Source organism: Oncorhynchus gorbuscha, linkage group LG01 (genome assembly GCF_021184085.1).
Source record: "Oncorhynchus gorbuscha isolate QuinsamMale2020 ecotype Even-year linkage group LG01, OgorEven_v1.0, whole genome shotgun sequence".
Taxonomy (NCBI): Eukaryota; Metazoa; Chordata; class Actinopteri; order Salmoniformes; family Salmonidae; genus Oncorhynchus; species Oncorhynchus gorbuscha.
This window is the reverse complement of record NC_060173.1, coordinates 72,984,064-73,005,614: the sequence shown is the minus strand read 5'-3', so window position 1 is coordinate 73,005,614 and position 21,551 is coordinate 72,984,064. Positions and strand designations below refer to the sequence as shown.

The following is a 21,551-nucleotide window of genomic DNA, read 5'->3' as shown; positions in this document are numbered from 1 at the left end:
TGAAATAATCTGTCTGTAAACAATTGTTGGAAAAATGTGTTGTCATGCAAAGTAGATCTAACTGACTTGCCAAAACTATAATTTGTTAACAAAAAATTTGTGGAGTGGTTGAAAAACGAGTTTTAATGACTCCAACCTAAGTGCATGTAAACTTCTGACTTCAACTGTAGATATTCCATAAGAAATATGCCATTTCCAGCTACAATTGTCATTTACACCATTAACAATGTCAACACTGTATTTCTGATCAATTTGAATGTTATTTTAATGGACAAAACATGTGCTTTTCTTTCAAAAATAAGGACATTTTCAAGTGACTCAACTTTTGAACGGTAGTGTATATGTCCTCAAAGATGGAAGGCAGGTGGTTGGCGGCGAGATCAGGTGAGACCATTCTAGCCATTTAGAGGGCAGATAAGTGTGTGAACAACATGCCATAGAGATAGATAGATAGAAGACATAATGATGCTGTCACAGATGGTATAATGGCACAGATCGAAAAATTGAGGCGATCTCCATTTCAAAGTAGTCCATTTTCTTCATTGGCTGATGGCTCCCAATTTGTAGGAATACCCACCTTTAGAATGGTGGAAGTCCACAATGGCAATGTCCATGCTAAAATTGATTGTAATCATGAGTCTATGACAACAGGCAAAACTTCAATAGTCAAGTTGCCGAAATTCCTGCTTAAATCAGTACAATCGTAACAACCAAACCATCATGCAACTTTTATTCAATCAAATGATCCTCACTTAGCAAATTAGCAATATTTTTGTTGTTGACCAAATTCAACACTCATTGACCTCCATACAAAAAAATCCTCACTTCGTGGTCTTTATTTTGGTGGACAGATTTTGGGCTGCTGTGGCTAGACGAGTATCGCTTGTAAAGTGTAAACAGCTGGTAAGGACAGCTTAGCTTTCGTTTCCTTAGTCGCTTGGACCAAACGAGTGCTCCTAACTTTGAACAATTACATGCCTTTTTGATGGAGTGTGGCATATAACAGCATGACACGTAACTGAATAGAGCCTTCCCACTGCACAAACTGGTTGAATCAATGTTGTTTCAACGTAATTTGCTAACGTATTGTGACGTATTTCCCAAGTAGACTCCACATTGGATTTGAAAAAAGTAATCAACTGTTTTGAGTGACATTTCAACCACAGGATAATGTTATGGTAACCAATTTAACAGACAAACTATAAAATATGTTGAATTTGTAGCTTTGAAACTGTCAGTGGGGGGGGTGATATCTACAGCTATTCGTTTGGTCTACTATCCAGTGTTTTAACCAAGCCCAGCTTAACTTTGATATTGTCACTGACTACTAGCAGTGTGCAATATTGTGAAGGATAAGATCTCACTGTTGCTATTGAAGTCATTCCAAAGGGTAGGATTAACAGAGCAAATTAAATCAAATCAAAGCTTGTCACGTGCACCAAATACAACCTTACACTGAAATGCTTACATTTCATGTAACCATCTTTAAAGTCAGACAGTATATTGTCACATTTTAGTCATCTAGCAGACGCTCTTATCCAGAGCGACTTACAGGAGGATTATTTAAGATACTGTTTGATGAGGTAGGGTTTCAGATGTTTTCAGAAGATGGACAGGGACTCTGCTGTACTTGCTTCAGGGGAAGTAAAGTGTAAACAGGCAGGCTGATGTGTTCTGGATAAGTTTCAGGGGTTTGATGGCACAAGCGGTGAGCCCAGCCGACAGTGAGTTGCAGTAGTCGAAACAGAACAAGTGCCTGGATTAGGACCTGTGCCACTTCCTGTGTGAGGTAGGGTCGTACCCTAAGGATGTTGTAGAGCATGAACCTGCAGGAGCTGGTCACTGATTTGATGTTTGCAGAGAACGACAGGTTGAGGCTCCCAGCCTTGAGGGACAGGAGGATCTGATGGTTCACGGTGTCAAAGGCAGCAGATAGATCTAGTAAGATGAGAATATAGGAGAGAGACAGCTTTGGCAGTGCATAGAGCCTCCGTGACAGAGAAGAGCAGTCTTGTTTGCGTGACCCGTATTGAAGCCTGACTGGTGCAGGTCAAGAAGATTTTTCTGACAGATCACAAGAAAGTTGATCAAAGAAAGCATGCTCAAGTGTTTCGGAAAGAAAAGAAAGAAGGGATACAGGTCTATAGTTTTTGATGTCAGATGAGTTGTGTTGGTTTCTTGGGGTGCAACTCAAGCCATTTTCAAGTCAGAGGGGACGCAGCCAGTGGTCAGGGATGAGTGAAGTGAGGAATGGGAGAAGGTCTCCAGAGATGGTCTGAAGAAGGGAGGAGGGGATGGGGGTCGAGCAGGAAAGTTGTCAGGTGGCCAGACCTCACTAGTTGCAGGATGTCAACTGGTGAGAGAGGGGAGAAAGAGGTCAAGGCATTGGGTAGTTCTGTGTGTTAGACCAGTGGACTCAATAGGTTGAGTGAATGCGGTCAAGTGATTGACAAAGTCGTCCGCAGAGGGGGAAGGGTGGACGATTAAGGAAGTGTAAGAGTTTCCTATGGTTAGAGGCAGAATCTTGACATTTAAAGTGGTATAAAGTGGCTTAAGCAGTGGATACAGTTGGAAGAGAAGGTAGATAGGAGGGAGTGGAAGGCTGATATGTCCTACGGAAGTTTAGTTCTCCCTTTTTTTGCTCAGCTGTCCGCAGCCCTGTTCTGTAAACTCGTATTGAGTCACTCAGCCACGGAGCAGGAGGGGAGGGCCGAGCCGGCCGGGACGAAAGGGGACAGCGCGAGTCATAGGATGCCTAAAGGGAAGCGTGTTAGGGTCGAAGAGTCAGAATCAGGAGACAGAAGGGAGAAGGATTTAGCAGAAGGGAGAGATGATAGGCTAGAAGAGAGAGTAGTGGAAGAGAGAAAGAAAGAGCCGCTGTAGTAGCAGCGTTCTCTGGGGTGATCCATGTCTCCATCAGGGACAAAAAGGACTGAAGGGCAGCATAGGCTGAGATGAACTCAGCGTTCTTCAAAGCAGATCGGCAGTTCCAAACATTGCCAGAGATCCAGAATTCCACATGGGTTGTGCGCGCAGGGTACACTAAATTAGAAGGGTTGCAGCCAAGAGGTGGGGAGCGTCTGTAAAGCCTACAGGTAGAGTTGCAAACAGGTATAGAAAACACACATAGTTGACAAAGCTAAAAAAAAAGTCCACAATGAGAATCTGTAAATAACTAGGTAAGATACTCAAGTGAGAGGGTGGTGAAGACCTCCTCTGTTTCCTTGAATAACTCAGCAGGACATCTCGACAAAACCGTCTTTGTTCCCACCACTGACAGGACCGCCGCTTACAGCTGCTGCTGAGAAACCAGGGGAGACTGAATAAATAACAATAATTTCTGATTGCCTAGGAGAGGTGAAACCACTCCCCCTCCAATACAGCCACTGATTACCAATACAAGTCACTCGTTGCCCTGCCCCTTGATCCTGGTTGATGTGTCAACGACTATCTGCAAATTATGAGCAGTCAGCAGTACACATACCAGGTAGGCCACCGGGAAATCGGGCAGAACTTAAAATAGAAGCCTAAGCTAGCAACACGTAGTAGAACAGATAAAGACAGGAGTCCTCTAGCTATAGAATGAAGATTATATTATTGAGGCCTATATAGCATTTGCGTAGTCATCAACAGCTATTGATTAAATTCAACCTAGTGTTCAACTAAAATAGACAATACAGTGGGGCAAAAAAGTATTTAGTCAGACACCAATTGTGCAAGTTCTCCGACTTAAAAAGATGAGAGGCCTGTATTTTCATCATAGGTACACTTCAACTATGACAGACAAAATGAGTTTAAAAAATCCAGAAAATCACATTGTAGGATTTTTTATGAATTTATTTGCAAATTATGGTGGAAAATAAGTATTTGGTCAATAAAAAAAGTTTATCTTAATACTTTGTTAAATACCCTTTGTTGGCAATGACAGAGGTCAAACGTTTTCTGTAAGTCTTCACAAGGTTTTCACACACTGTTGCTGGTATTTTGGCCCATGCCTCCATGTAGATCTCGTCTAGAGCAGTGATGTTTTGGGGCTGTTGCTGGGCAACACGGACTTTCAACTCCCTCCAAAGATTTTCTATGGAGTTGAGATCTGGAGACTGGCTAGGCCACTCCAGGACCTTGAAATGCTTCTTACGAAGCCACTCCTTCGTTGCCCCGGCGGTGTGTTTGGGATCATTGTCATGCTGAAAGACCCAGCCATGTTTCATCTTCAATGCCCTTGCTGATGGAACGAGGTTTTCACTCAATCTCACGATACATGGCCCCATTCATTCTTTCCTTTACACGGATCAGTCGTCCTGGTCCCTTTGCAGAAAAACAGCCCCAAAGCATGATGTTTCCACCCCCATGCTTCACAGTAGGTATGGTGTTCTTTGGATGCAACTCAGCATTCTTTGTCCTCCAAACACGACGAGTTGAATTTTTACCAAAAAGTTATATTTTGGTTTCATCTGACCATATGACATTCTCCCAATCTTCTTCTGGATCATCCAAATGCTCTCTAGCAAACTTTAGACGGGCCTGGACATGTTCTGGCTTAAGCAGGGGGACACGTCTGGCACTGCAGGATTTGAGTCCCTGGCGGCGTAGTGTGTTACTGATGGTAGGCTTTGTTACTTTGGTCTCAGCTCTCTGCAGGTCATTCACTAGGTCCCCCCGTGTGGTTCTGGGATTTTTGCTCACCGCTCGTGATCATTTTGACCCGACGGGGTGAGATCTTGCGTGGAGCCCCAGATCAAGGGAGATTATCAGTGGTCTTGTATGTCTTCCATTTCCTAATAATTGCTCCCACAGTTGATTTCTTCAAACCAAACCAAGCTGCTTACCTATTGCAGATTCAGTCGTCCCAGCCTGGTGCAGGTCTACAATTTTTTTTCTGGTGTCCTTTGGCAGCTCTTTGGTCTTGGCTATAGTGGAGTTTGGAGTGTGACTGTTTGAGGTTGTGGACAGGTCTCTTTTATACTGATAACAAGTTCAAACGGGTGCCTTTAATACAGGTAAAGAGTGGAGGACAGAGGAGCCTCTTAAAGAAGAAGTCACAGGTCTGTGAGAGCCAGAAATCTTGCTTGTTTGTAGGTGACCAAATACTTATTTTCAACCATGATTTGCAAATAAATTCATTAAAAATCCTACAATGTGATTTTCTGGATATTTTTTTTCTCATTGTGTTTGTCATAGTTGAAGTGTACCTTTGAAAATTACAGGCCTCTCTCATCTTTTTAAGTGCGAGAACTTGCACAAATGGTGGCTTACTAAATACTTTTTTTGCCCCACTGTACATATGCCTAGGGTTTCAAGCTTTGGTTGATTTCAAATGTAATCTTTAAGTTAATAATTAATATGTTGGATTCACATCTCCATCTCTTCCAAAAATCTATGTTAAAGAATAGCACTAAATCAAATCAAACTTTTTTTAAAGTGCATTTAAAGTTTGATTTGATTTGGAGACGTGAATCCAACATATCAGTTATACATTTTTTTTGACAACCTAGAATCAAAGCCAGACTAACTCAGAGGCACAAAATCTCCTTTAAATGTTGATATTTGGTTGCGTTGACATTTACATACATTACATTTAAGTCATTTAGCAGACGCTCTTATCCAGAGCGACTTACAAATTGGTGCATTCACCTTATGACATCCAAACATAATTCAATATCACTTTTGCTGTACAGTAAATAGCCTATTAGCTTGTTGACAAGTTAACAAATTATATATTCGATTCACGTCTCCAACTAAACCAAAAATAAAAGTTAAAGATTAGGATTAACCCAGTGGCTCAGATGAAGCTATTGAAGCTTTAGATACATCTCTTTTAAATGTTGATATTTGGTTGCATTATCAACCAAACACAATTCAATATAACTTTTATAATATAGTAAATAGCTTAAGGTTAAGGCTATGTTCGAAACTAATGTAACAGTATTTATTTTCACTTAAAATGAGTAACACATCTATGGCAACATTTTGAAATGTGCGTCCCTTTGAATCAGTATTTTAGGTAGGAATTGTGCACCAATATATATATTTTTTAAGCCTGTTATATTGAATTACGTGCCCTTTTAATATAGACCACATGGATAATTCAATAAATCCAGTTTTTTAAATATAAATAAAAGCTTGCTGAAGTGTCAAAATGCTGCATTTTGACATGTCTTTCCTTCAACCATGTGTCACCCACTTAATCCCAAAATGTCTCCAAGTTTCACCATCAGCCCTAGATATTTTTGTTGATTTGACAAAGATATTTCTGAAGATTATTATTTATTTGATGTGATTACTCGTGTTATGGTCAAGCCTGTTACGTGAAGTTTACGTCTAGTTTTAATATGGCGAAACTATTACTTAAAATAAAAACATTCAAAAGAAACAAACATTATATTAGTCAAATCGTAGACTAAAAGCTGGTGAGCTGGTTCTGCTCCTTTTTGGACGTTTCGTGGTGGAAAACTGAGCGGGTCGATCATAACAGGTCAACCCTGTTAAACATAGATAGACAGGCTAGAAATGTTTTACTTTTTTGTTTTTAATGGAGCTTACATTCACTTGCCACTCCCTGGTGCACACAACAAGCTTTAATGGCAATCTTCAATTTAAGAAGAAATCAGCAACCCTGTTACTTTATTTTGCATTTGATAGATAGGCACTTATTATAGTCTTTTTTTTAGTTTAACCTCTTGAGAACTTTTTTTCATGAAGTTGAACATGTGCTCTTTTGACATAATGTTAAAATGAGGTGAAATCAACGTTTTTTTGACCAAGTTAAATTTCTCAAAAGGCACCAACTTGGTGGAATGACCCTAATGTGTTCTTATGTAATCATAGGGAGCTTGCATATTCAAGATAGCATGCAAAGGTACAGGTCTGTGGATCTTTACAATTGCTACAATAATCTGCACAGCATCTCGAACAGCATTGACGATTTGCACTATGTTTCATGTAGTATCAACTACAAACCAGGTCATTTGGTTCTGCTATTAGAGGAATCATAGTAACAACACATTACGTTTTTGTACAAAATATATGTCGTTGTATTCCCATTTGAACTGTGTTGTACTTTTAAATGGTTGAAAAAACACTGATAACACATTTGGGACATTGTTGTGCCTTTGGTGGATGAAAGCATGGTGACAACACATTGGGAATTCAATAAATTTCTGTCTGTCTTTTTTGAGTGGATGAATAAAGGTTCAATGTCTCAATCAATTATTAATATAGTAATATCAAATATTACCCAAATGTCCACGTTGTAATGACGTGGTGTGCCCAGTGGATTGGTACTCTAACCACTAAAGAGAAAGCAGGCCTTGCTTTCTGCGTTTGCAATGACAAACACTCCCCTTTCAACGAAAATCGTAAAGACTGGTTAAATCAAACACATATGTTAGAAAGTTAAACATATTTAGTAAATACATAAGAAACATACATACTTCCCATAGGCAGCAGACACAACATTTCATTAACTTTCGCTGTAATTAGAGGCTATCTTCATTCACAGGCCTAATAAAAGTAATAGACTTTGCGAATTTACCTGCTTTTTGTTGTAAACAGACCAAAATAATAATGAATAAAAATAGTTTTGTTTCAGCTTGCTTTTGTTTTCTAATAGCATTTAAGACAAAATGCAATAGACAAGTTGATGCAGGAAAATTATACGTGCCTGACTTACATCAGACCATACTCAGGTTTGCCACAACATAGACTTTTGCAATGGAAGCCCCTTGCATTTAAAATTCGATCTGAATTGTTGTACCAACACCCTCAACATCATTTACTTGTCTTGCGTTGCTCGTTTTGTAGGCCTATCAACGAAGTCTTAAATTGGGGGCTGTGTCACTTGATAATTGAGAGTGCTATCATGTGTTTCTGACAGTATTGTGTGGCACGAACTGAGATCTAATTATAAAGCTATTCTATTCAGATGCCACCCGGTTGACCAAGTGCTAGACGCGGGGCAAAACTGGGCATGAGGCCTCTCAAGGAACGAATGGCAAATAGTCTACGTCGTATTCTTTGTAAATATGAGGCTACTCTTTGCTCGTTGTATAGGGAACAAATTGAGTAAAGTTTCTAATTGGACACGTGTTTTTCTTCTGTCGGTTATTTGAAGATCAACTGATTCCTTTGTATCTAGCTCCGCTTTTTAAAAGGCAATGAGTGATCTATTAGGGGGGGCATACGTGTCCTAATTAGGTCCTTTTCAAGCCTTTAGAATATACGCGCGCCCCCTGCTGCGAGCACCCCGCGGCCAGACTTGGAAGCCCAGGAACTATTTAATGCTCGGGATGTGCGCTGCGCGTGTCACACAGTCCAGAGATTACAAGTGACGTGTAGCGTACAATTAGACGGTCCTCACAAGCACTTTATTTTGAACTAGGGACTTTTAAACTAGGCACCGATTTCGTGTAGCGGGCTACACGTTTTCTCCTGCCGGGTAAAAACAGTTTATTGAATTGAACAATAATACTTTAAAATGGAAGATGTATTATTTGACTTGGATCAAGATGGCACTACAGACTTTGATTTCTGGGGCCAAATGGACCTTAACTTCCAGTTCCAGGCCCAGTTGGACAGTCTACTCGTTGACTGCACCACGGTCACTGGCCAGCTTTCACCATGGTCCTCGTTCGGCGGCCAGTCCATGTTCCCGGACGCGCAGCTGACCTTCACAGACCTGGACTCGCAGTCTCCCAGCCTTGGCGCTGGTGCTGAAGTGGACAGCTCCCCGGCGGACGAGCCCCACGAGATGAGCAAGCGCAGGCCGCTGCGGTTTGTGCCCCATCACCCGTACAAGATCCAGCGACATGCCGCTAATATCCGGGAGAGGAAGAGGATGCTGAGTATCAATTCGGCGTTCGAAGAGCTGCGGTGCCACGTGCCCACCTTTCCTTACGAAAAGCGCCTGTCCAAGATTGATACCCTGAGACTCGCCATTGCCTACATTGCCCTCCTGAGGGAAATATTGATATCCGGCTGCGACCCCAAGTCATATTTGGATGAATGCATGAAGAATGGTTACAAGAATCAAACCAATGCAATATGGAACACAAGTGGTGAGCCGAGTATACAAATAGCCTAATTACTGAAAAAGTATATGTTGTCAGAACCATGTTATATTATGCAATGAGATTGCATTTATAAACAATTCGATTCTTTGCTTGAAAGATAAGCTTTTGAATCTGTTCCATTCAAAGATTGAAAAGGTACATAAAAACTGGTGCAAAAGCTCCTGCAATAGGCTATATCTGACCCCTTAGATACTTTTGCCTCCCACATGGTCGTAATTATATGCACTTACATGTAGAAATAGTCAATAGGAAAACTGAGAACGTGTAATGGCTATAACTTGACCAAATAGTCTATTACAGTAGACTCCCACTGGGCACAAACCGGTTGAATCAACTTTGTTTCAATGTAATTTGTCAACTTATTGTGACTTGGAAAATGTGAAAAATACATTGGATTTGAAAGTCATCAACATAAGCTATTGTTTTAAAGGGTGAAATTTCAACCCCAGGATTATGTCATTTTGGTAACCAAATTTCAACATAGCCCGAACCTCACATAAAATATGTTGAATTTGTACTTTTAAAACAATGTTAGATCTTCAACATTATATCCACGATCAGACAAAAATAAATAGGCTGGGCAGCACCTCCTACTGGAGAATTGATCTATCTACAGCTACCCTTTGGTCTTCCATCCAGGGTTTTAATCAAGCCCAGCTATGATATTTTGTCACTGACTATTATTACCAATGTGCTATTTGAGAGATCTCCACTTAAAAACGAAATATATTCACTGTTACTATGGAAGTCATTCCAAAGGGTATGTTTAACAGAGCAAATGTATTGTTATCATACTTTTTGTCAAGTGTTATCAATGATACTATTTAGGCCGGTATAGCATTTGCAAAGTCATCAACAGCTATTGATTACATTTAATCCAGGATTCAACAACAAATAGACAATACATATGCCTGGGGTTTCAAAGCACTGGTTGATTTAAAATGTTATGATATTTAGTGATATTTAATTGTGTTTTGGTTGTCAATGCTACCAAATATCAACATTTGAAGGATATCTTTCTTCTGCTTGGACAACACATTTTGAGGTTACTGAAACTATAAATGTCTTATGTAATCGTGCATGTTCAAGATAGAATGCATAGGTTGTTGGCTCCTCGCAGATCTGTGGAGATCTTCACAATTGCTGTAATAATCTGCGCAATCCAGGTAATATGGTTCTGCTATTAGATGAAACAGTGATAACACATTGATCTGCTGTAGAAATAAACAAAATATCGGACATTGTATTCCCAGTTGAACTTTGCTGTGCTTTTTTAAATGGTTGTAAGCGCAGTGGTAGACATCTGGGTGACAACTAAACCAAAAATCCATAATTTTTTTTCTCCATTGGAATTTGGTTGTGCTTTTTAGATGGTTGAAAGCAGAGTAATAACCCATTGGCAATTCAACTCACTTTTAGGTGTCTTTTCTTGTGTTTGTCCTATTTCTATTTCTCATGTGTTTTTATTCTACTTTGCTTTTTAATAATAATTTTTTTTATAGTATTGTTGCGTTGTTGAGAGAGCAAGAAAGGCATTTCACTGTACTAGTGCACGTGACCATAACTTTAATGGCATTAAGGTAAATCTATATATTTTTCCATTGGAATTCTAGTTTGTAAACCAATACTGTATGTGCATGGCCCATATGTTTTATGACTTAATGTGTGGGTGTGGGACATTACCAAACCCCATTCACGAAAATTGCAAACAGCAGACAGGATAGACCCAAAGAAGGATGAGGTATTTATAATTAGTGTTTATAATTAAATTAGCACATGGAGAAGGGCAGCATATGCTAATAGCTGACAGCAAACTCCAAAGCTCATTGGCTCTTAATTGAGTTTGTGTCACTTAAACAGCTTGCTTTGTTTATGTTTGTGTGTTTTATTCCCAGCTGTCTCTCTCTTTGGTGTGGGTGCTCAAAGGCTCCCCTTTGCCAGAGCACAAGTATTCTCGCTGCACTCAATGGTTGGCTGTGTACTTTAGTTAACCAATTCTGTGGGGCTCCACTCCAGCCATATGGAGGGGGCATTGAGGAGTGACTGTACCCCTTTGCTCAGCCCGGACCTGCGACTTATTAAACAATCATTAAAATGTATCTAAAGATGTATCTAAAGCCCCATGTTTGCCCTGCTTTTGTCTCGTCTCACTCTAGATCTGACAGCCCGGCTCTCCTGGATAAAGTGGGATTAACTCAGGATGGAGCGACCCAAGTACGTGGGGGGGGGGGGTTTACGCCCTCTTCTCTGTTCGTGTCAATGGCAGCATCACATCAGGGGCTGAGTGACATCTGCAGACTTCTCACCAGGTCGTGCACCTCTCTCTGCAGCCATCCGCGCCCCTCACAGCTTTTAATATTTGAATGTGTTGTGGATTGGTAATTGAGTGTCAGTGTTTCTCTGGAGTTGCCCGTTGTTTTACAGTGAATGGGGGACCGGGGGCAGACTCAAGCCCATGGGGATGGTGCTTGTCACAGGGGAGCGAAGCAGGCTGGCATGGGACTGAATTAACCTTGGTAAAAAAACAAAAACAGAATCGTATGGAGTATGATACTGAAGTGTTAATTTGAAACCTTTTGCTGTTGTTCATTAGACACTGTTACAAGGGACTTGATCATGTAAATTAGACTGTGACACCCACATTTCAGTAAGTTAATTTATACCAATGAATTAATAATTGTATTTATTTTAATTAATTAATGTATTTATTCGTCAATTTATTTATTATTTTGTATTGATAATTTTGGTTCTTTTGTATTATTTTGATGTATTAACATTCCTTTTTTATTAATGATTTATTCAACTTTTCTAATTTATGGTTGTTAGTTGTTTATAATTTAATCAAGTATGTATTGTCATCAAATGGACCATTTTGATATTCATACTACTTATTATGAAGATACCTGTATATTGTTTTTCTAGTGCTTGTGAGTAATTGAGGTGAAACTGTAAAGCTGGGTTGGACTGGGGAATGGATTTGTGCTTGATGGCAAATCAGGGAATTCCTGACACAATTAAATTAGGCAGTATGTTTTCCAGATTATTCCCCCCATGCTGACTGTATTCCTCTATGCTGGTTAGGTGTTTGAAACGAAGATGGAATGAATCCAACCAACCTGTGTGTATTTGTAATGGTTCCCGAAGCCCTGTTGGTGACATTGAATCTGCAGCTGTGGTGTCCAGGCCCACTGTAGAGACCTTTAGCTTTCCCCCTGCACACACAGGGCAGCATTTGGTTTAGCCATTTCCCTTATGGTTAAAATATGTACTCCGGTGACTCCACATTCTGTTCCCACTTAGCTGGCTCTATTCACTGGGACCAGTTTAGCAAGGTCTCACTGACACTGTCACTGTAAATGACTCCCAATGTCATCATGTAATCCATGGATGTCAATGTAGTGCCTGTCTACTCATACTACGTATGGTTTAGTCAGAGACGTAGTAAACGGAGACAGAAGGCTTATACCCAGTGCACACACTCCCTCTGTTCTCCTGCACGTGTACTTTTAGTGCTGCTAATGACCCTCACTGGAAACATTTACGCAGGAACACACAGCAATATGGGAAGTCCATTTGGGTGGGGGACATGTAAGGGGGGGATGGTGGTGAGGTTTCTCAGAGGACCCTAAAATGGGAGTATGGAAGTGTCACCCCTCCCACAGGTGTTTGTGTCACCTGTGGATCCATTCCCACCACCTCCTTCAGGGTTACACCCTTTCTTTAACCACCACCATACACTCCTCCCCTCCATGCCCCCCCCCCTCTACCCCCCACCCCATGTTACATAGACAGGGCAGGTGTTGTCTTTACTCCCCCTTTGCTCTGTAGCCCACTGTACACCTGTTTTACCTGACTGTGGATGTAAGTAAGTGCTTTCACTATGGACTGTGAAATAAATAACTTTGTTAGTTTCTATGGTTGTTTACTCAACTTATATTGAGGACCATACATCACAACATCAACAGCCATTCATCTAATGTCACAATTCATGTAATGTACTTGATTAAACAAGTAATGTGCTTGATTATCTACTGATCTTGGAGGTAGCCTATAATGAATTACTCTCTGACACCTTTGACTGTAATGCTCGTTGACCACTACCTCCCTCTATTGGAAATATTGGATAGGCATTGAGTGGTGGGGACTGGGGAGCAACCGAACATGGAACAATCTTTCAATTACAGGACAGTCACGCTTTTATCGATTACGGTAGGAAAAATATGTAGAAATTCAGAATGTAAATCACACACACAATCAAGCCTTTTCCTGCGGTCTTCAAAAAAAATGTATGTTTTATTTGCCCATCTTTGGGTAACAACTTTATTTTTCATTTTTGTTTATACAGGTATTTTGTTACATATACAATTTACATACATGGTTGGCCTACTTTTATACACAGTATTGCATAGCATAGTTTTGAGATACACATGACAATAGTGTAGAAGGCCTACTCCAGCCTTTTACTTTGATGACTAGGCTAGAAAATAGGTCCAATTTACTCATGATCTCGGTCATTAAATGTAAGGGGAAATCGGCTAATTGTGATTATTGGACAAAGAGAAATGATAACTTGATGGACATTAAAATTCTAATCTATCTGTTTTCTGTAAACTTAAAAAAATAAAGTGATCATGAACCTCTAAGGGCTCTGTTCAATCTGTATCCCTGAAGTGTTACAGATAGCGAGCTGCAAATGTAAAGGTCATTCCCTATTATTAAGGCCTACAGCTGCAGCGTTAACCTTGAATGCAACCTCTGCGATGGCGGGGAACATTGCCTTTCATTTTCAATCACGCTGTAACGCTGTAATTTCCACGATACGGATCGAATAAGTTACTAGCTATGACCCTGACCCCAACAACACGCCTAGCCTAGATTGCCTTTCGTATGAGACAAGTGAGCAAAGAGATGGGAAATTGCGAGGTCCACTGCAAACATGTCCAGTCGAGCCTTGTTCACAATCCCCATAAGCACTCCGTTACGGATGTCCACAACAGAGTGGACTCACAACGGCCCCCTTGCGTTTGAAGGCTACATTGAGAGACGGATTCCACATACTTTGTGATAGTCTAGCAACTTGTAAACAATTATCCATTCCTATAAGTGAGTACTATTTGAATAGTACTGTTAAATATTACACATCAGTTGTTAAGCCAATTATATTACATGACTGTTGCCTCCCGTTTTAGTTTATTGTTGTGATGGTAATGACATTCGTTTTTTATGCTAATTATTAGGTAGAAGTTGTTAGCTACAGTGATATCTTCGACCTAGCTTTTAGCTAGCTAGCTCTGCTCTGCAGCTAGCTTGACTTGCTATAAAGTTAGAGAAACGAGTTGAGGATAAAGTCATTAAACAAAACATGTTTTATCACCTGAAACAATCTATTTATCATGTCTTGAATGAAAAGGTCATATTTAGCAATCTCCCAAAATAAATGCGATCTCTATGACGAGCGACAGGATCTCCTCCGTCTTGTGTTACAAACACTACACGTGTCCATTCAGTAGCGTGGTAAAATGTTGTGAACATGACGTATGGCATAATGAAATACGTCACAATGTGTATGGGGCACCAGTCTGTGGATTGCGTCAAGATTGGTCTAGTTTATGTTTTGCGTCCAATGCTTGTTTGTTGATTTAACATCCGGTTTAGTCCTACCAAAACGGACAAACTCCATAAAGTCTTGAGCACTGGGTTGCTAGTTTGCTGTGAGCTGGCAGGTGTGTTTATCGGGCGACCTCGTGAAAACCCTGGGCCTATATAATTAGCCCATCGCATTCTGTTGAGCGACACGGGGATCCAGAGGAAGTAGAGCGAAATGCCTGTAAAAATGCTACAAATCTCCGGCAGAATGAAAATGAAGTTGTCAATTCATCAGTCGGCTACAGTATGGAGGGTTTGATCTGGATTGGGGTAAACCCACTTTTACAATCTCGAAGCAGTTTCCCTGGCATAATAGGACATGCTCAGACTGCTTATACAGTGGGGAGAACAAGTATTTGATACACTGCTGATTTTGCAGGTTTTCCTACTTACAAAGCATGTAGAGGTCTGTCATTTTTATCATAGGTACACTTCAACTGTGAGAGATGGAATCTAAAACAAAAATCCAGAAAATCACATTGTATGATTTTTAAGTAATTAATAGCATTTTATTGCATGACATAAGTTCTGCTTTTCTGATGTATCAAATACTTAATATTTGCTACAGAAACATTTGTTTGCAATTACAGAGATCATACATTTCCTGTAGTTCTTGACCAGGTTTGCAAACACTGCAGCAGGGATTTTGGCCCACTCCTCCATACAAACCTTCTCCAGATCCTTCAGGTTTCGGGGCTGTCGCTGGGCAATGCGGACTTTCAGCTCCCTCCAAAGATTTTCTATTGGGTTCAGGTCTGGAGACTGGCTAGGCCACTCCAGGACCTTGAGATGTTTCGTACGGAGCCACTCCTTAGTTGCCCTGGCTGTGTGTTTGGGGTCGTTGTCATGCTGGAAGACCCAGCCACGACCCATCTTCAATGCTCTTACTGAGGGAAGGAGGTTGTTAGCCAAGATCTCGCGATATATGGCCCCATCCATCCTCCCCTCAATACGGTGCAGTCGTCCTGTCCCCTTTGCAGAAAAGCATCCCCAAAGAATGATGTTTCCACCTCCATGCTTCATGGTTGGGATGGTGGTCTTGGGGTTGAACTCATCCTTCTTCTTCCTCCAAAGATGGCGAGTGGAGTTTAGACCAAAAAACTATATTTTTGTCTCATCAGACCACACGACCTTCTCCCATTCCTCCTCTGGATCATCCAGATGGTCATTGGCAAACTTCAGACGGGCCTGGACCTGCGCTGGCTTGAGCAGGGGGACTTTGCGTGTGCTGCAGGATTTTAATCCTTGACGGCATCGTGTGTTACTAATGGTTTTCTTTGAGATTGTGGTCCCAGCTCTCTTCAGGTCATTGACCAGATCCTGACGTGTAGTTCTGGGCTGATCCCTCACCTTCCTCATGATCATTGATGCCCCACGAGGTGAGATCTTGCATGGAGCCTCAGACCAAGGGTGATTGACCGTCATCTTGAACTTCTATTTTCTAATAATTGCGCCAACAGTTGTTGCCTTCTCACCAAGATGCTTGCCTATTGTTTTGTAGCCCATGCCAGCCTTGTGCAGGTCTACAATTTGATCTCCGATGTCCTTACACAGCTCTCTGGTCTTGGCCATTGTGGAGAGGTTGGAGTCTGTTCGATTGAGTGTGTGGACAGGTGTCTTTTATACAGGTAACGAGTTCGAACAGGTGGGCTTCTTAAAGAAAAACTTACAGGTCTGTGAGAGCCGGAATTCTTACTGGTTGGTAGGTGATCAAATACTTGTGTCATGCAATAAAATGCAAATTAATTACTTAAAAATCATACAATGTGATTTTCTGGATTTTTGTTTTAGATTCCGTCTCTCACAGTTGAAGTGTACCTATGATACAAATTACAGACCTCTACGTGCTTTGTAAGTAGGAAAACCTGCTAAATCAGCAGTGTATCAAATACTTGTTCTCCCCACTGTATGTGTATATGCAGGATGATAGAAATTGCCTATGTTTATTTTAAGAAAAGGCCTATTGGTTAGGCCAGGGCTTCTGATATGTTTTAGGTTTGAACCTGAAATAATAATGGAACAACAGCACACAAAAAAGTACATGATAGAAACACTATTTGAATATTATTATGAGATAGGGGTTATGATAGGGTAAGAGTTGTACTAAGCTCATAAAGCATTTACAGCCCATTCTTCAAGAAAGAATAGGTATTATTAATTGAAATAACCATGGTGGCTTTTAGTAGACTGTGATGCCCCAATTCACTCACAGCAACATTGTTCTGCAACTGGGTTCCATCATATGGCTCTAACTTGTTCTACTTCTCTCAGAAGGGCAAAACATCAGCTGCCAGGAAAGGGCTGCTTTTGGAACTGTTTATTGGTGTAAGATGAAAAATATGGCCGGCATGGCTATACTTACATGAAACCCGCTCATGGAAGAGATTCCGTGCGATATCGCACACTGAGGTCTAAGTGAAATAAGAAGTCTATGGTAATGGGGGCAGGTCGCCGAGCGGTTAAAAGTGATGGGCCAGTAACTGAAAGGTGGCTGGTTTGAATCCCTGAACCGACTAGGTGAAATATCTGTCGATATGCCCTTGAGTAAGGCACTTAACCCTAATTGCTCCTGGAAGTCGCTCTGGATACGAGCGTCTGCTAAATGACGTAAATGTAACATCACACTGCATCTGGGCTTTACTTCCCATCCAAATGAATCTTCGATCACTCTGATGTTCAACGTCTATTCTCTCCATCCTCCTACGCACAGTCCACAGAAAATGTATATTTTACAACTCCCCGTGAAATGAGTTGCTTTCTACAAAGGCTATGTTCAATACGCATCTTTTATCTGGACCGCAGGCCCAAAATTCACTCCTGGGCCAGCAGTGATAGACAGTCTTACAGACTGTGGCTTTAATAGGAAACCACGTGTGTGTGCCTAGGAAATTAAATACATAAAAGCTTTTACATTTTTTTTATAAAGACCATTTCAGAACTCACAATATTACAAAATAACAAAACATTTCATGAGGATCTCCTAAGTTACAATTAAGTTAATACATTTGATTCAAACCATTTCATTACGAAATAACAGCATCACAAATACCTGAAGTAATTTGGAAAGGCGAGAACAGGAAGAGCCATTTGATGAAGCAGAAGCCGAAGAGAAATGCTGACTCCACACCAGACCGACCGGTGGCCAGTCGGTCTACGCCTCTTTAATAGCTGTGAAACGCTAGTTAAATACCTCATCTGTTTTTCTCATTACCATTCCTCTTCACAGGGCCGCTGTGCTGCTTTAGCCTGGGAGCTAATAACTCAGAGTGGTGTGTGGGGAAAGCCTGCTGTCGTCTTTACAATACGTCTCGGGGCCCTTTGCTGATGGGGCCAAACGGCGGGGGGCCCCATTTGAAGTATTCTCAGACGAGCATTGGGACCTTCAATAATTTCCTCTTTGGATTGGAATCACAGCTCTCCTGGTGCCCAGCACAAACACTCTAAGCAGAGAGTCTAGATAAACAGAGACGCTTTAAGGCTATTCTAGTTGTTAAGCACTTCGAGGGCTGCAAGCGATTGTAGCAGTAGTTGCTTGTAATGCTAGTCTAGCCTGGATAGAGAAATTGCATGTTAGCATGTCCATACCACCATACTTTTACTCAGTGTGTGATTTTATTATGAAGTGATCATATTGGTGTCTGGCTTGAGCTCCACAAGAGTGAGGTTTATTGTGCTGTAGACAATGCATAAGTCCACTCAACTCCTTATACAAGCCCTAAGGATATGGGCCTGGGGTGTAGGCTAGGTGATATGTAAGGAGCTGGGACTGACAGTTTACTGTAAGTGTTACCTCAGTGTTGACTTCCGCTGACGATGACCCCATCTTCACCCCTACGTCTTAGCCAATCAGCAAAGCAAACAGGTCCCATGTTTGCCTATAGTCTTTAGTTTGGTCATCTCCCCTTTGGCCCAGTCCAGCCCAGCTTTAGCCTTCCAGACCACCTAGGCACTGTGTACCTAAACAGGGCACAGTCAACCTGGGCCCAGCAGCTATGCTTACCATGCTAACCTCGGCACCAGGGTCACAAATACAATGCTAATTATGCTAGCTGTGTTAGTGCAGGAGGCAGAGGAGTGAACTTCCCTCTGTCAGAACCCTACTGACCATTCCCTCTCCATTCCCTCTCTCTCTCACTTTCTTACTTAATTAGTATTTGACTCTCTGTCCCATCAGCAAGAAATCCTCTATTCCAGACGGTGTTTGAAGTTGGGTTCAGATCCTGGAGGTTGTGCATGCATAATGAATATAATTGCGTTTTCGCCAACATAATTGCTCTGGCAAGACCGTTTTCTTTCACTGTCAAGTCAACGAAACGTGTTTGAGTTGAGTGTGAGTTGAGTCTCACTGTGGGGGGAAGCAAGGGGAGAAAGTTCATGACTTTGCACTATAGGGCCCCAATTTCAGTGGAGAGAAATACCAGTTTGATTTTTCCAATTCCCAAAGCAATATGCACAGACAATAGGAACAACGTTTGAGTTTTTTACAACATATATGCCTCAAACATTGTTACCATGGCCAAGTGAAGCATTTTGATGGAAGTATCCCAAAGTTTCTCCATTATATTCTCATTTAGCTGCAGTCTCTAAGTTACACATTTCTAGAAAACTACTGATTAAACAGATTAGAAGTAACTAGCCAGATTTTTTGTTGTTGATCTATTGACTTTTTGACAAGTCCCTTTTTTGGGCCCAATATGCTAGACTTCAGCATTGGGCACAGTCAGCATATCCTGACCTGAGTGTAACTCCACAGTGAGGATAGGCTCCTTGCACATAGAAGTGGAAAATTCCCACCTATTTTGCTCTCTATACCCCTGAATGTACTGGAGGCCTGTCCACACTGGAGATTGAACATCTATTAGAAACCTGCATCATATTAAACAATCCTAAATGCTTCAAGCTGTTACACACATTGTTACACACTGCTCCTTGACATTTACACTTCACAATAACAGCACTTATCAGTTGACAGGGGCATCTCTAGCAGGGCAGAAGTTTGGTGAAAAAGGAAAGGTGGCATACTATGACGGTGCCACATTGGAAGTCACTGAGCTCTTCAGTAAGGCCGTTCTACAGCCAATGTTTGTCTATGGAGATTGCATGGCAGTGTACTCGGTTTTATACATCTGTAAGCAGTGGGTGAGGCTGAAATAGCCAAATCCACTAATTTTGTATATATAGTCTATGAATCGAGAGCCACTGAGAGGTATACTACAGTGAAGAATGAATCTTTGTGATTTAGTGCCTACGGTTTTATGGCCCCACTAACTGGCCCCACTCACTGATATTGCCTCTTGCTTCATTCACCAAAGGGGCTTACCATAAATATAGGGTCTGATTATCAAACTATAGTGTGTGATAAGGGGCGGCAGGTAGCCTAGTGGTTAGTGCGTTGGGCCAGTAACTGAAAGGTTGGTAGATCAAAGGTAAAAATCTGTCGTTCTGCCCCTGAACAAGGCAATTAACCCACTAGGGTTAATAAGAATTTGTTCTTAACTGACTTGCCTAATAAAAATGTATTTAACAAAATGACCTGCATGCCAGGCATATGATGTCATAAGTAAAGAAAACCTTGGGCCGGCTTCCCAGAAAACCTCAGCCTGGTAGTCCAGGACTAGGCTTAATCAACATCTGGGAAACCAGCCCCAAACAGAAACTCTGTTTAAACCTGGCGCCAACATGGGTCATGAGTCCTCATCTTGTCTGTTTTACACTTTTAAAACCTGATCAAAATCAGTTCACAATGCATCTTTTAATCATCTACACCTGTTAAAAAATGTGGACATTATCTGGACATTTTGTCTATGAGTGGGGTCTTTCTTTCTCAACGTTTTATCTCACAGTAATCAGAGATTACATTTGTAACTCTAAGAGTCTATGTTCTCCGGTGTTGCCCGAACTTGTATAACCAATACCTATGAGGACATTTTCATTGGTAATGCTGAAGAAGTCCTCCTTACTGGAAAAGAGTGCTGCAATATGGGAAATCTCTACATTTTGTTGAAAAGCCACTTCCTCCTTGATTGGGTAATGGTCGGCAGTTGTGGTGGTGTTGGTGGTAGTCAGATATGGACCAGCTATTGGGTAGTTCTACTAGCAAATGACAGATGGGCTGGTCCATCTTTCGTCAAGTGGGCCTGTCTAAATTGAGGAAAGTAATGGGCTGATGTGTGATCCTAGAGGAAAAAATGGGCCTGTGTGTTAGAATTGCATGGCCCGATTTCTGGCCCCAGTATTTCCCTGGTAGTAGTGGTCCCTGAACAGGTGATGTTTACAGACTATAGTGTGTGTGGGGGAATTGTTTACTCTCCTGGTTCCCTTCATGTGTCACTCAGTGTGTCCAAGGGTGGATAACAGAGCAAAGTTTGTCCTCGTGTAGCAATTCAGTGTGCCACATCGAACGTGATGTTTAACCTTTTACTGCAGTGGGCTAAATCAGGGCCACACAGTGTTTTATTGGTCATTTTAAACGAATCTACTTTGAAACAAAAGTATACACCTCGCGCACATGGTTATGGGGCTTAAAAAAAGAAGACACCTGTACCATATCAGATATAGAGTTGAAATGTATTACATTTTGAGTTTGCATCCCAATATTACACTTTATATACATCACAGAAGACTGAAATATAACAAAACTGTTTGACATAGAAACACCAGATTTTCGGCATTTCCCTTTAAATAATATTAATTAATTAGGAAATTAGGCAAAATATGAATAACATTCCAACCATGAGGCCACTAGGTCATTTGACTGCAGGAAAGGCCTACAAGCTAAAGCAGGACATTTGTGTGTTTCAGAGTAATGACGGTACTAGGAAATGCAGGTTTGGA

General features: G+C 41.2%; 1 protein-coding gene across 1 annotated transcript; it reads left to right on the top strand.

Moving 5' to 3' along the window:
- The first annotated feature begins 8,322 nt into the window (after nucleotides 1-8,322).
- Nucleotides 8,323-11,283, top strand: LOC124015046 (transcription factor 21-like). Its single transcript, XM_046329971.1, has 2 exons — nucleotides 8,323-9,056; nucleotides 11,228-11,283. Exons 1-2 carry the CDS (start codon nucleotides 8,477-8,479, stop codon nucleotides 11,263-11,265), a joined length of 618 nt encoding a protein of 205 aa, XP_046185927.1. The 5' UTR covers nucleotides 8,323-8,476; the 3' UTR covers nucleotides 11,266-11,283.
- Nucleotides 11,284-21,551: the final 10,268 nt, after the last annotated feature.